General features: G+C 36.9%; 1 protein-coding gene and 1 long non-coding RNA gene across 7 annotated transcripts in view; one reads left to right on the forward strand and one right to left on the reverse strand.

The window, feature by feature from the left end:
- LOC309511010 overlaps positions 1-13,229 on the forward strand; it is a 295,833-nt gene that overhangs the window by 48,845 nt on the left and 233,759 nt on the right. Inside the window, exon 3 of one of the 2 annotated variants that reach the window (XR_014210471.1) lies at positions 4,077-4,220. The exons of the other annotated variant lie outside the window; for it this stretch is intronic. This is a non-coding gene — a long non-coding RNA (uncharacterized lncRNA). Of the gene's footprint in view, positions 1-4,076; positions 4,221-13,229 lie in introns of those variants that run through there. 2 annotated transcript variants of the gene reach the window in all.
- LOC309510887 (uncharacterized protein) overlaps positions 1-13,229 on the reverse strand; it is a 32,124-nt gene that overhangs the window by 3,183 nt on the left and 15,712 nt on the right. The window contains exons 1-13 of one of the 5 annotated variants that reach the window (XM_082185861.1): positions 10,874-11,151; positions 10,176-10,212; positions 10,016-10,102; positions 8,967-9,100; positions 6,711-6,824; positions 6,570-6,627; positions 5,586-5,636; positions 4,711-5,487; positions 3,408-3,566; positions 3,097-3,239; positions 1,941-2,054; positions 1,780-1,837; positions 1,618-1,701 (exon numbers count right to left, since the gene is read on the reverse strand). In XM_082185861.1, the coding sequence (XP_082041987.1) occupies positions 1,618-1,701; positions 1,780-1,837; positions 1,941-2,054; positions 3,097-3,239; positions 3,408-3,566; positions 4,711-5,487; positions 5,586-5,636; positions 6,570-6,627; positions 6,711-6,824; positions 8,967-9,100; positions 10,016-10,102; positions 10,176-10,200 (1,804 nt within the window). In that variant the 5' untranslated portion in view covers positions 10,201-10,212; positions 10,874-11,151. The other 4 variants (XM_082185860.1, XM_082185859.1, XM_082185862.1 and 1 more) reach the window with 4 other exon arrangements.

Genomic DNA, 13,229 nt, shown 5'->3' on the forward strand with positions numbered 1-13,229 from the left:
AGTGCCATTTTTAAGTTTCCAAGTTCATCACTGTGCCACAACACACACATAGCCTATATATATATATATATATATATATATATATATATATATATATATATATATATATATATATATATATATATATATATATATATATACACACACACTCATATAAATACACAAACATTTTACATTTTCATAATGGCTTACACAGAAATAGTACAGAAATGTAAATATTTCTCTTGAAATTTGTTTTAGATTTAGATAGACAATTTAATAATATTTATAACTCCTAACTAGAGATGCACCGATTCCGATTTCCGATTTTTCATTGAGTTTGACCTGCCGATACCGATTTTTTTAGCCGATTCCGATTTCATTTTTTCTAACTACTTTACAGCACACACAAATATTTTTTTTTTTATAAAATACCATATCCTTTTACCCAAACTGAATAATAAAAACAAGTTTAAATGGGTAAATTTTATATAAATATTTTTGAGTCTTAATTTTCTTTTCTGACATAACCTAATCCAGTTCTTGTTAAAACACACTAGACATGCACATTCTGTGCATTTTGGGCACTTTTGTTTGGAATCATATTTATTTTGTCCATCAAAAGTGTGCTTTCACTTTAGCACCTTTCACACAGCGCTTTGAACCCAGCGCACAGGGCTTTGCCTTCTGTGTGAATGCAAACACGACCCGGGATTGATGCCGGGTTGGGGACCTAGTAACATTGCCGTGTTCAGTCCCGGAACGCGCGCTGTGTGAACAAAAGCCGTAATAATGCCGTGTCGTATGACGCTGAAGCCGGGATCGTTCGCCAGCAAGTGAAACGGTACGTAATGCGCAAGTTTATGATCGAATCAGAGAGAGAAATCGCAGTGTGAGAACGCACTCTCTGATTCCGGAAAATCACTGGCAGTGTGAACCAAAATCAAACGAACCCTGGTCAAATCTCGGGTCACTTAATCCGTGTATTTTCTGGAATCTCTGTGTGAAAGGGGGCTTTAAATTGAGCGTGAGCAGCGCAGACAAAATAGACTCGGCGGCGAAACCCCCGCTTCACTGCTGCTCACGCGACGCTCCTGTTGGGCGCTCACGCGCTGCTCCTGCTCCCGGTGTGAATGCCCTCATTGATGTACGCCGAAAAAAATATGCGTGAAACGGCCGTAATTCACGAGGTTTCCTACATGTGCGTTCCGTGTGCACGTGTGATGCTGATGTTGCGCGATGTTAATCATGGGGAGCCCGAGTGCATTTGACCGGCATAAAACTAGACTACTTTATCTGAATGAAATACATACACTTCTCTCGCATTTGCTTGTGTGCCAGCGATTAACCCTCCGCGTGCCTTAGGTTGCCTACGCCTGGTCTAGCATTTGTCGTCGAGTCACAGCCAATACTGTCTTAAATAATATTTTATCTTTTATAACATGAGATTTTGTTCAAGTGACAGAAGAAACTGAGCGACTACACATTGCATCAATACACTTTATAACCTGAAAGTTGATGAAAACGTAATGCTAATGTAAATCTAATGATGGACAAAGAATGCATATGTCTGACATTCACGGGTCAAAAACCTCGTAAATTGATTTAGGTATTACACACACACACACAGACACACACCTGTGGTTTTGTCAGTTCTATCCTTGAAAGACAGCAGATCTGATCTCCACTCCACACCAGCTCCACAGTTCAACACATTCATACCTTTTTGGTAAAAAAAAGGAGAATTTTGGCTCTCACTGACAAAGTATGAAGTATTTTGCTTTCATCTGCTGTACTTACACCATTGATAATCCTTGTGCAGTACATCACTTATGAGACATGCTGACAACCTCATCACCTTCAGAACAAGATGAAATTACCAAAAAGCTCTACACAATCACATCTTATTCCAATAAGGCTATGAAAATCACATTAGTTTATAATATGAACATAGGTAATACCTTTATTTGTCCTCTTCCGTCCTCTTTCTCCAGCTGAATAGCAATATCCTCAAGCATCTCATTTGTGTTGCAGCGTTTGTGCTTTATAGGCAGGAGCTGCGGGTGGAGAACTTTCTGCCAACATGAAGATATTTGCATGAGCAGCAACTACAAATATGGTGCCAGTATAAAGCATAAGGTAGAAATATACAGTACTGTGCAAAAGTCTTAGGCATGTTAATATCCCCCACCCCCCCAAAAAAATGGTTTTAAGTCTTTTGCTGTAGTGTGTCACTTAGGAAATATCAGTTTACATTTCCAAACATTCTTTTTGCCATTAATTGTAATAATCCAGTGAGATTTGTGTATGCACAAGGAGTCTGACAACAGCCGGTATGATCTGATCTCACCATCATCGAGTCCGTCTGTGATTACATGAAGAAACTGAGACAGACTAAATCCAGAAGAACTGCGGGAACGTCTCCGAGATGCTTGAAGAAACCTTCCTGCAAAGCTCCCTGAAAAACTATGAGCAAGTGTTCCTGGACAAAAGCCGTTTTAAACGCAAAGGGTCGTTACACCATATATTGATTTAAATTAGTTAATAGAAGTTATATCATAAATAAATGTAATTTGTGATTTTATTTTTGAAAGCATTCTCACTTTACAGCATTTTAACACAAGAGCCAGTGCTTTCCACAGTCCTGTAGCTTTGCAGGAAGGTTTCTTCAAGCATCTCGGAAACGTTCCCGCAGTTCTTCTGGATTTAGTCTGTCTCAGTTTCTTCATGTAATCACAGACGGACTCGATGATGGTGAGATCAGATCATACCGGCTGTTGTCAGACTCCTTGTGCATACACAAATCTCACTGGATTATTACAATTAATGGCAAAAAGAATGCAAAAAGATATTTCCTACTGACACACTACAGCAAAAGATATAAATAACTGACTTAAAACCATTTTTTTGGGAGGACGGGGGGTGGGTGATATTAACATGCCTAAGACTTTTGCACAGTACTGTATATATATATATATATTTTTTTTTTTTTTTATAATTAAAGCTAATCATTTAATCACGGGCATTATTGGGGAGTTTCAGCACCTTTAACTTGACTAGAAATGACTAGAAATGTATATTTGTGCATGTCACATTATATATACGTTAAACACTTACTAGGTAGTTCCGCTGATGGTAATAGCTAGTCAAGTGGCTGAATATTTTATTCTTCTTTAGCTTCATAGCACACAACTGACACAGGTAACAGCATGGAGGTGGATTCCCGTCCACACTCTGGCACTTGATAACCGCTTGTAGACCTGTGACAAACATGCTCACACACAGTTTAGCGCAGTGAATTTGAATCAAGGCATCATCTTTTGTACGTGACTATTGTGCTAAATTACCTAAAGCTTGTTCATTCGTTTAGTTTATTCTTAATTTCATCTGGGGTGCACTGAGATCGCACACTATGTGGCTGCACTCACCGATAAGAGGCTTTTGACCCTTGTAGTTTTCTAGAAAATCCTCAAGGGATTCAACTTGATCAGAAGAGCTTTGAGTCTGAGCAAGAGGCGACTGGGCAATTGGGTTTTGTGAGAACAGAAATACGTCCTTTTCTTCAAAGTTGTCTGATTGAGCCTCCACTGTAAATATAAATGAGAATTAAAAACATTTATAATATTCAACTAGAGAAATCAGAACAGCACAATTAGTATCTGGTTGTGCAACTTAAAAAAACATTTATAATTACACTTTTTCATTGGGGAAACCATGGGATTACATCCCAAACATGGGATTAAATTAAAGTATATTTGATAATTAAGTTGCACAATTATTGTAGCTGTGGGTTACAAGTCTCTTTTGCTCACCAAGCCTGAATTTATTGGATAAAAAATACAGTAATATTGTGAATTATTACAATGTAAAATAATTGTTTTCTACTTCAATATATTTTAAAATGTAATTTATTCCTGTGATCAAAGCTGAATTTTCAGCATCATTACTCCAGTGTCACATGAGGTGCTCGCATTTCTCATTACTATCAATGTTGAAAACAGTTTTAATATTTTAGTGGAAATGATGCAAACCAAGAAAGATCAGCATTTATTTGAATAAGAAATCTTTTGCAACATTATTAATGACCTTAATTAAAGGGATACTTCACCGATTAGCATTAAGCTTTATATCAGTAGAAACCTGGTAGTATTTTCGAGTGACCGTGCTTCCCTCCCTCATGTCCCCCTGAGACGAGAGATTTCTGTATTGTGTGTCTGGAAAAAAACCTCAGATGACGCAAATATCGTCATTTTGCGTCATCGGAGGCTTTTTTGTCCAGAGGCGAGAGACTCCAGCCAGTAGGAGGAGCTCGTTCCGCATGTCCTCAACCCGCCCATAGGGGGATCTCATGATAAAACGCCGTCTTTTCAGTTTCGAGTCGACTAGTAGCCTAGTTGTATCATTTCTTCAGACACTGCCCTCTGTAACCGGTAGGCGTGGCTTGGGCGTGGCCTCATAGGGCAGCGAAGCAAGTGCATTCTGGGAGTTGTTGTCTTTCATCCACATGAGCCAAAAATAAATTTTCTGGCTTTTCTCAGTCTTCTAAAATAATTTCACATTTCTACTACATAAATGACCCAATTTAAATACACATTCATCTTTCCAGCGGTGAAATATCCCTTGAATAAAAGTAATAATTTCTTAAAAAAAAAATCTAAATATAGCAAGTTCCAAATAAAGTGCAAATCAAAACATTGTAATGAGAGTAAAAAAAACAAAAAAGTACACTACCACATGCTACCCGGTTGCTGACGATCGGTTCCTTTGGATTAGCCTCATCATTCCACTGATTCGAACCGTGCGTCGCAGCTGGATCCAGTGCTTTTGTTAGCATCTGGGTTCTGATGAGCTTGATAACACTGGTAATCTCCACATCCCTGACAGACTCTGGACAATCAGGCGAGCTTTCATTTATGAAAAATCTACGGCTGCTTGTTAGACTCTGGGTTATCTCTGGTACCATGTTGCTCACTGGTGTTTGCAGCTGGGCTTCATACGGCGTGGTTTGAGCCAGATGCAGAGGATGTGTATAATACATGACATTATTCCCATCTTCTTCACTAGCATGCAAAGTGTCATTCTGGAAAGCTATTCTAATGGGGCTCCACTGTCTTAGTGGTCTTATGACAGAGATTGTCCTCGTTTCAGTGAGACACTGGTTTTCAGATGGCATCACATTTGGTTGTAGACTCTGATTTCTGTCTGCGATCAGAGGTTGATCCTGATTTATGTGTTGGCTGAAGGCTGGAGATGGGGAGCTTTCTAGACAAGATATTGTAGATGAAACATGAGAATCCACAAGACTCTGATGTGTAGATGCCTCCTGGCATCTGAGTAATGGTTTGACAGGACCTGCGGTTCTAGGGGGCGATGCGTTTAGTGTTGGATTGGTTGAGACCGTTTGAGGTTCAATCATATTTGGTGTTGTAGATACAGATTGTGTTGGGAACAAACATCCTGAAGTTAGAAGTTGTGCAGTCCCATCTGTGTATCCAGACTCTCGCTGCCCTAGATACATTAAAATATACCAAACATGTTTCAATATCTAATTACTACAGTATATCAGAACAGATTAAGTCATATTAAACACATTACAGTTTGCATACCTTCAGACGGGCTGTTTCGCTGATTCTTAATCGTGTTCATCTGAGCAAAAGCTAAGAAAATTGAGGAAAGAGTGTGATGAGGGTTACAGGTAGACATGTCAAAAAACACTGTTTAGAGTCCAGGGGCCGGTTTCACAAAGCTATTTTAGACCGGTCTATAGTGTTAGACAAGTCTAAAAAATAAGTTTCACAAAATAAAGACTGACTTAATTTAGACCCAAAAAATTAGACACCTTACCCCCAGGCTAACTTAGGTCTAAGACTCTATGTTACCTTGGCAACCAGCAGTAACAATCAGTTACATTACAAACAGCCAAAAGAAAAGGGAAAATGGCTCATAATTTAAACATTTCTTCTTGTTACTACATTCTCAGCTAAAATTCCCCAAGTAAAATGTCCTTGTAACTGTTATACTCCTCCAACAAACACATATTATCCGCTGGGATAAACTGCACTGAGCGGTTGAATGCGCTTACTCGATCCGCCATGTTTTTTTTGTTTTGAAAAGTGTCTTATTTTACCCAGAATGCATTGCAGTGTAGTCCTACTTAAGATAGTCAGAGTCTTAAGTGCTTTGAGCAACGGTCTGATTTAGATGTCTATCTGAAGTCTGACTATCTACTATATCTAAGCCATAGTCAAAGTCTATCTTTGTGAAACCGGCCCCAGTAAGCATTTAGTATCAAGTGACAAAATGTGAAAATGGCCCAATCTGATGTGAACTACTGTAAACGGCAATGCTGAACTAAAAGTCACTCTAGATCGAAGATTCTGCTAAATTAATAAATGTAAACTACTTTAAACTTCTGTATCAACAGGCTTCAAACAACATAATTCAACAAAAACCAAGATAAATATTTCTGAGATGATCACTCTTATTTTACTAATAAGCATAAATATACGTTTTTTTTTTTTAAATTGCAGCCATTTTAAGTGTTGAATGAAGGCGAATTGGAGCAATAAGATAAGACATAAAAGACAGACCATCAGTGACAGGCAATGATGTCAACGTGTTGTAGATGACTTCATCCACACACAGAACCTTATGAGAGAAAATGAAAGGTTAGTGAAGCTATATCTTAATATATAACAAAACTATTTTGATACTCCACAGTTTTATTTTACCTGTACATCACCTGTTCCCTCCCTCTTTTCAACCATTTTTGCGATATCCATGAGAGGCCGAGCCAGAAGAGTCAGGTCTGTGTAAGGTCTCCACCCACATGCATGGTGATATTTCTGTTACGGAAATTCCCCAAAAAAACAATTACATAAGAAAACTGACGAGATGACAGACGGTGGGAAAAAAATGTATGGATTAATCATTTAATCATGGTTATTTGATCTAATCGCAAATATTTGCTATAACCCCATTAATTGTGCAGTTTACATTTCAATCATATTTTGCTAAAGAATATATATATATATATATATATATAAAAAAAATTTGTCAAATATCTACGAAAATGATTTATTATTTTTGTTATTATATACAATTCCAAGGAAAAGAAATTATGTAGAAGGCTTGCACTGTAAGTGACATGAACGAAATTATTTGTATGACAAGTAATCATGATCGTGACAGAAGTAAAAAAATTATCTATCTTAAGTTAATAAACACAAAGACATCAGAGGCAAATGTTGTGGCAAATTCACGATCTTTGGTTCAGGTCTTCAATGTCTGGTTCAGGTCTCAGAAGAAATATTTCAGAGTCGAAGTTTCAGGTCTCAGGAGAATTAACTTTATCGAGCAGTTCAACAAAGTGAGATGTCAGCTTCACATCTGATCTTACAATGGTCTGCATTGAGTCTTATACCTTTTTCTTATCGCTTGGGGTCCAATTAGCTATCTTTTTCTTTTTGCTCCTCCAATTAGCATTCATATAGTTATCTTTTTCTTTTTGCTCCTCCTCGTCACTTCGCCACGATTAGAAACACCTGCATCGATGTCCTATTCCCATTGGTGGCGGTCCTTGCGCATGCGCTTTTTTAAAAATGACTTCATATTTTGTTTTTTGGGTACTTTTCCACTCTTGTCCTCGCACAACCTTTTACCTAGTTTTATCCTCACATACTCTTTTGGCCTGTTCTCTGTGTTTCCCATAATTTTGTCCTCTTTTGACCTGTTCTCTCTGTCTCCCATAATTTTGTCCCCCCATTTTTAGGCCTAGTTTCTCTAATATTTATAGCATGCATTTGGACTCATGTATGAGACAGATGAAATGAAATTCTCCAATACATACTGCACAAGAGAAGAAAAGAAGCACAGTTTTAAAGCTACAAGATATAATATTGATAAAACTAATGATAATATGCCGTGAGTGATGGAGTTTCTAGATTCTAACCACAAAAATAAAAAACTTAAAAGCAAATGTCAGATTTGCTTAAAGGTGATATACAGTAGTCAATATTTGAAGTGGATCAACAGCAAAGTTGTCCTAAGACAAGAACGGATATTGTTCAAAATTCATGTATAACTTTGATCAAAGGTTTTGAACCACTTCAGATGTTGACTACTGAAGCTTCTGTCGTAAAAAAGTCTTCTCTCTTTCAAAAGACATCTCAGTCCGGGAGTTTCCAAATGCCAAAACAGAACTGACCGCTAACAAACCCAATCGCAACTTCTATTTCATGCAGTTCATGACCAATGACCTCATTCACTTAAAAAAATTTCCAATATTGCTAGAAAATACAAAATAAAGAAGATGTAATATTCTCGTACAGTGGATAGACTGATAGTTTCTTGATTCTGCTCATATTGCTCCCAATCCATACTACAGAATATACTGTATTTCAAATAAAAGATATATTCTGGTCCATGGAAGTGGTCATGGAAGCACAAGAGAATTGTGTATATACAGTATTAAAGAGAGTCATAAAAGAGAGTAAATTAAGAGTGCATTGAGGAAAATCTAAACAAAAATATGCACATAAGAAAATTATACAATAAAACATAATAATTGTAAACAATAAATATGCTAAACAAATCAAAACATACTTAATAACGATACTTAATGTAAGAAAAGCAAAACATGAAAGAAAAGTCAATTATACATCATATTTTCTTATATATAAAATATAGAAGAAAACAGAAGAAACTACGGAGCCCTTAAAGGGACATGGTGGTGGAAAAATAAGAATAATAAAAAACTAAATATGAAATAGGAGGAAAAATAATAAGTCAATGCTTTCACGTTCGCTCACAAAAACATTTGTATTCCCCCGAGAAACTTTGTGTTCGCTCACAAAAGCATTGACTTATTATTTTTCCTCCCATTTCATATTTTATTTTTCACCATGTCCCTTTAGGGGCTCTGTAAGAACGTGTCATCTGAAGTTAAAGATCTTTAAAATATTAAATATTAAATCTCAATATCTTACTATGTAATTGTATCTGTGAATGCTGCCCATGATGTGGTTTCTGATGTCAGGCTTGGTTATTCTCAGAAAGCAGACATCACAGAAGTACAGTGCAGGCTGACTGTATGTCAACACCTCAGTGATGGAGTTCAGACCTGAAACATTGAAACATATAAGGCAGATTTCAGATGTTTTCTTAACTAAGGGTGTGTACACACTTTTTGCTTGGTTCGTTTGGTCCGGACCAAAAACAACAACAAAGAAAACATTAGTCCTGGGGCCTGTACCATGAAGCCGGTTTCAGTGGCTAGCCAGCTATGTTTCAGTTTAGTTTGCGCCAACCCTGGGTTTTAGGCACAATGAAAGTGGTTTGGCTTTTAGCAGTGTTCATCGCCATAGTAACTTACGCTCAACGGCTAACCTGGTCAGGTTATGTTCCAGGTAAGCGATCTCAAACCGAAATTGGACCAATCAGCTGTGAGCAAAGGATAAAGTCACTCCACCTGTTTCTACTCCAAATTAAAGGTCATGATTTTTAAAGACAAAATCGTCTGCCTTTCAGCAACACTTTTTTATAATAATAATTTTGTAAGATTTAGATATTATTTACGTAATTATTAATCGATCACACGTGCAATTTTAGTTTATCAATTATTGTTACGCACAGTTTAAATGAATAAATATATAAAGGTAATATAAATACGCTTTAGAATCAACAGATTAAGCTATAAAAAGACTACATGTGAGCTTAAAAGTTACATTTTCTTATCAACTGTATAAACTAACTTCGCAATTTTTACTTGCACTGATATAGCAAGACTTTTTCTTTTAGTTGTCCTCTTTCATAGAGAGCTATTTGGTATCAGCCATCATGGTACGGGGCCCCAGGTCTGCTTAGCGTTCACACCGGCATTTTATGTTCACAACCTTATTGGTTGACTTTTATGATGTATATTTCGAGATGGAACTTATCGAACATCCAAAACAATGCCACACACACAGTTTTAATCGAACCAAGCGTGAACAGTGAACACACCCTAAATCGTTTTAGATGTTGTAATGTCTCTCACCAATGATGGGCTGTTCTCTGTTCTGATTGTGCAGATATGAACGTATGGCATTATACAGTTGACTGTGGCACCCTGGAACACAATTCACTACAATTAGGGCATAATATATAATATAATAGCAGGAGTGTGTGAGTGTGCAAGAATCAGTGACAGAACAAACCTGCCGAGCTGCTGGAAGACAACATAACTGAACTGGGCTGCAGTGAAGACAACAAACATGAAGGCGAACGAGAGAAACAACAACACAGAGTTAACTTGCAAGATATCCACATGTACATTCAGAATAGCATACTAACATCATAGTCTTACTTTATCTACAGTGTACAGTATGAGTGGAGCTGAAATATGTTTATCTTTGATCATGTGTACTGTTAGTTTTACAAACTATTTTAACGACGCAGTTGAATTAGATCTCGAACGAAATATATAACGTTTATTGTCGTTGTTTAAAAAACAAAACAAAAACACAAACAAAACAAAACAAAATTATCACTAAACCGTAACCCGATGCTATTGATAATACGACTTTGAATTTGTTGGCGAACATGTCAGTAATTGCAACCTATCGTTGGTTGTTCTTACTCTAATCATAACTGTAAGAACTTTTAGTTGATTAATAAAGAGAAAACGGCTATAAACCCAACATGACGGCAAACTGCCCACATGCAATCAATGCATTTTCATCGATAGGAGAATATGGCATCACGTAACGTAAAAGTGTAAGTCTGAACGTACCGCTACTACAAAAGCACGTGCGATTAGCGTGTCGATTACAATCCGATACAACTCTGAACTCTGCACACAAATACAGATAAGAAGTGGTTTATCAAAGGGTTAAATGATAATCCGCGTGCCTACCTGTACTTTTTTCTGTTGTGGGGTAAATGCACGCGCGCAACCGTGAGAGGTTTGGAGGTGTGCACAGAATCGTGAATATTCATTAACACGTCAGCACTGCTTCGTGTATATTCATGCTCACGAATCTTGTTTCCTGTGGTGAAACTACGAATGAAGAAACAAAACTCTTCTAGACAAACTTTCAAGAGCTAAAAAAGAATTGAAATGTGAAGCAAACTCAATCACGCTGATAGACACAGTTGCACAATTTGCATTCGTTGGTTGTTGTTGTTTTTTTTAAATAATCAATGCACATACACTTTATATATATTTAAATATGCAAAAAAATGAATTTGTAATTTTGCATCTTATGCATTGTCTTTAGATTTCAGATTTTAGGAATGAATAGTTTTACTTAGCCTATTTAGTGTGTTTTGTAATGTGTTCTCCTTCCCCTTTAAGGCTGAGGAAGTGAAAAACTATCCATTCCAAAAATGTTGTGTTGTCTCTCTGAAGGCCAGTGTTAAGATAAATGTTTGCATCTCCTTTTCTGTCTATCTAATCATTTCTTGTACACCCTGTTTAGTCACACGCTCGTAAAACGTGCTACTTATTATCCATAAGGAGCAATGTTGCATATGGTATAATCATGAATGGAGTTCTTTGTCTCTCTATGGACTCTTTCAGCTCAGCTGACAGTCTCCTTTCTTTCCTATATGGACTAGTTATTTTATTTGTTGGTTTCAGCCTACGCCCTAGACTTGCTATATAAACTAAGGCACGAGCACAATAAAGCTGACTATTGAATGAACTACACTTCTGAGTGTGTGTCATTCTTTATTCCCCGGTACCAGTGGAGTTCTACTCTGCTCTGCGTTGATCATTGACTTCGTTCTGATAATCAATTTTATCTAACGTATATATTTAAATATGCAAGATTTTTATTTCTAATTCTTTGCATCTTATGCATTGTCTTTAGATTTCAGATTTGAGGATTTAGAAGATTTAGTGTGTTTTGTAATGTGATCTCCTTCCCCTTCAAGGCTGAGGAAGTAATAAACTTTCCACAAATTCTGTGTTGTCTCTCTGAAGGCCGGTGTGACCTTGTCAGTGTCAACTTGGCAGTGGATTAAAGAAAATAATTACTGCTACTTTAAAAACCAGTTCAAGAATCTCCTAAATGAGCATTTCTTAATCTGACTCAGAGGTCCGTACTACTTCCCTCTTTATCTATTCTTAAGACAAATGTTTCCAGGCACTATTAACTAGGCAGAACTGAAAAGCAGGTCGCTGACACACACACAGATGTACTTCTGGTAGAAAACTCACTTGTGAGCTACCAAAATATATTTATTATATAGTCTATAGTTAATCACAGTCTTCTTAAGTGCATTTATTCATGCCATGTTTTATCTGAGAGGTGACCTGAGGGTGACCCAACAGAGGAATGCTTTTAACCCCCATGTAGTGCAACTATGCCTGGGGTCATGCACTGCAAAAAAAAAATTTAAAATAAAGATTTTCTTACTCAGTATTTTTGTCTTGTTTTCCAGTACAGATATCGAAACATTCTTAAATCAAGATGCATTTACTTTCGACTTGTTTTCTGAGAAAAATCATTAAAATTGAGTGAGTTTATGCCTGAAATAAGAAGAAAATAACTGCCAGTGGGTTCAGAAAACTTAAATCAATGGGGGAAACATTTTTCCCTCTGCATTCCTAGCTACTCCTTCAGGTTTATCCGCTTGATTCATTGCTGCATGCTACATTAATGAGGAGAATGTTTCAATAAGTCTGTGTGAAGGTTGTTTTCTGTCATATGATCTATGTTTTGATTCACTCCTTTGCAGCTGGTTGAGGTCTTGTCCTGATGACAGGCAACCCTGAATAAGAAAGAAACTTGTTTTTACAGTGCATGCACAGTAAAAATGTTTTTAACCCAACCGTTGGGTTACACATATTGGGTTACCATGTTGGGTTATTTTTCAAAAAATATTGGGTCATTCTGAAAATCGTTTTCTAAAAATTTCTAGTAACAACCCAGCTGTTGGGTTAAATAGGCTAGGCCTATAGTGTGGCTATAGTGACAGACAGTAAACACAAAGCTGCTGCATCCTGATTATGAAAGGTAAGTCATGCAAAAAGTTTGATATTGGCAAAGTATTATTACTGGCCATTATAATAATCATCTACAAGCCTGTTTTCTCCTGAAGTCCAAGTTTTTCAAAACAAAAGTCGATAAAAGCATTGCTCTTTAGCATGCTGTGACGTCAACGATCTCCAAGTGACCGTGTATAAATTACATGATACATTTACTCCAGATTGCTGAGGAAAGCTTGTGAACATAAATATTATTCAGACATAATGTGTGTATTTC

This window comes from Leuciscus leuciscus (genome assembly GCF_965113295.1).
Source record: "Leuciscus leuciscus genome assembly, chromosome: 12".
Taxonomy (NCBI): Eukaryota; Metazoa; Chordata; class Actinopteri; order Cypriniformes; family Leuciscidae; genus Leuciscus; species Leuciscus leuciscus.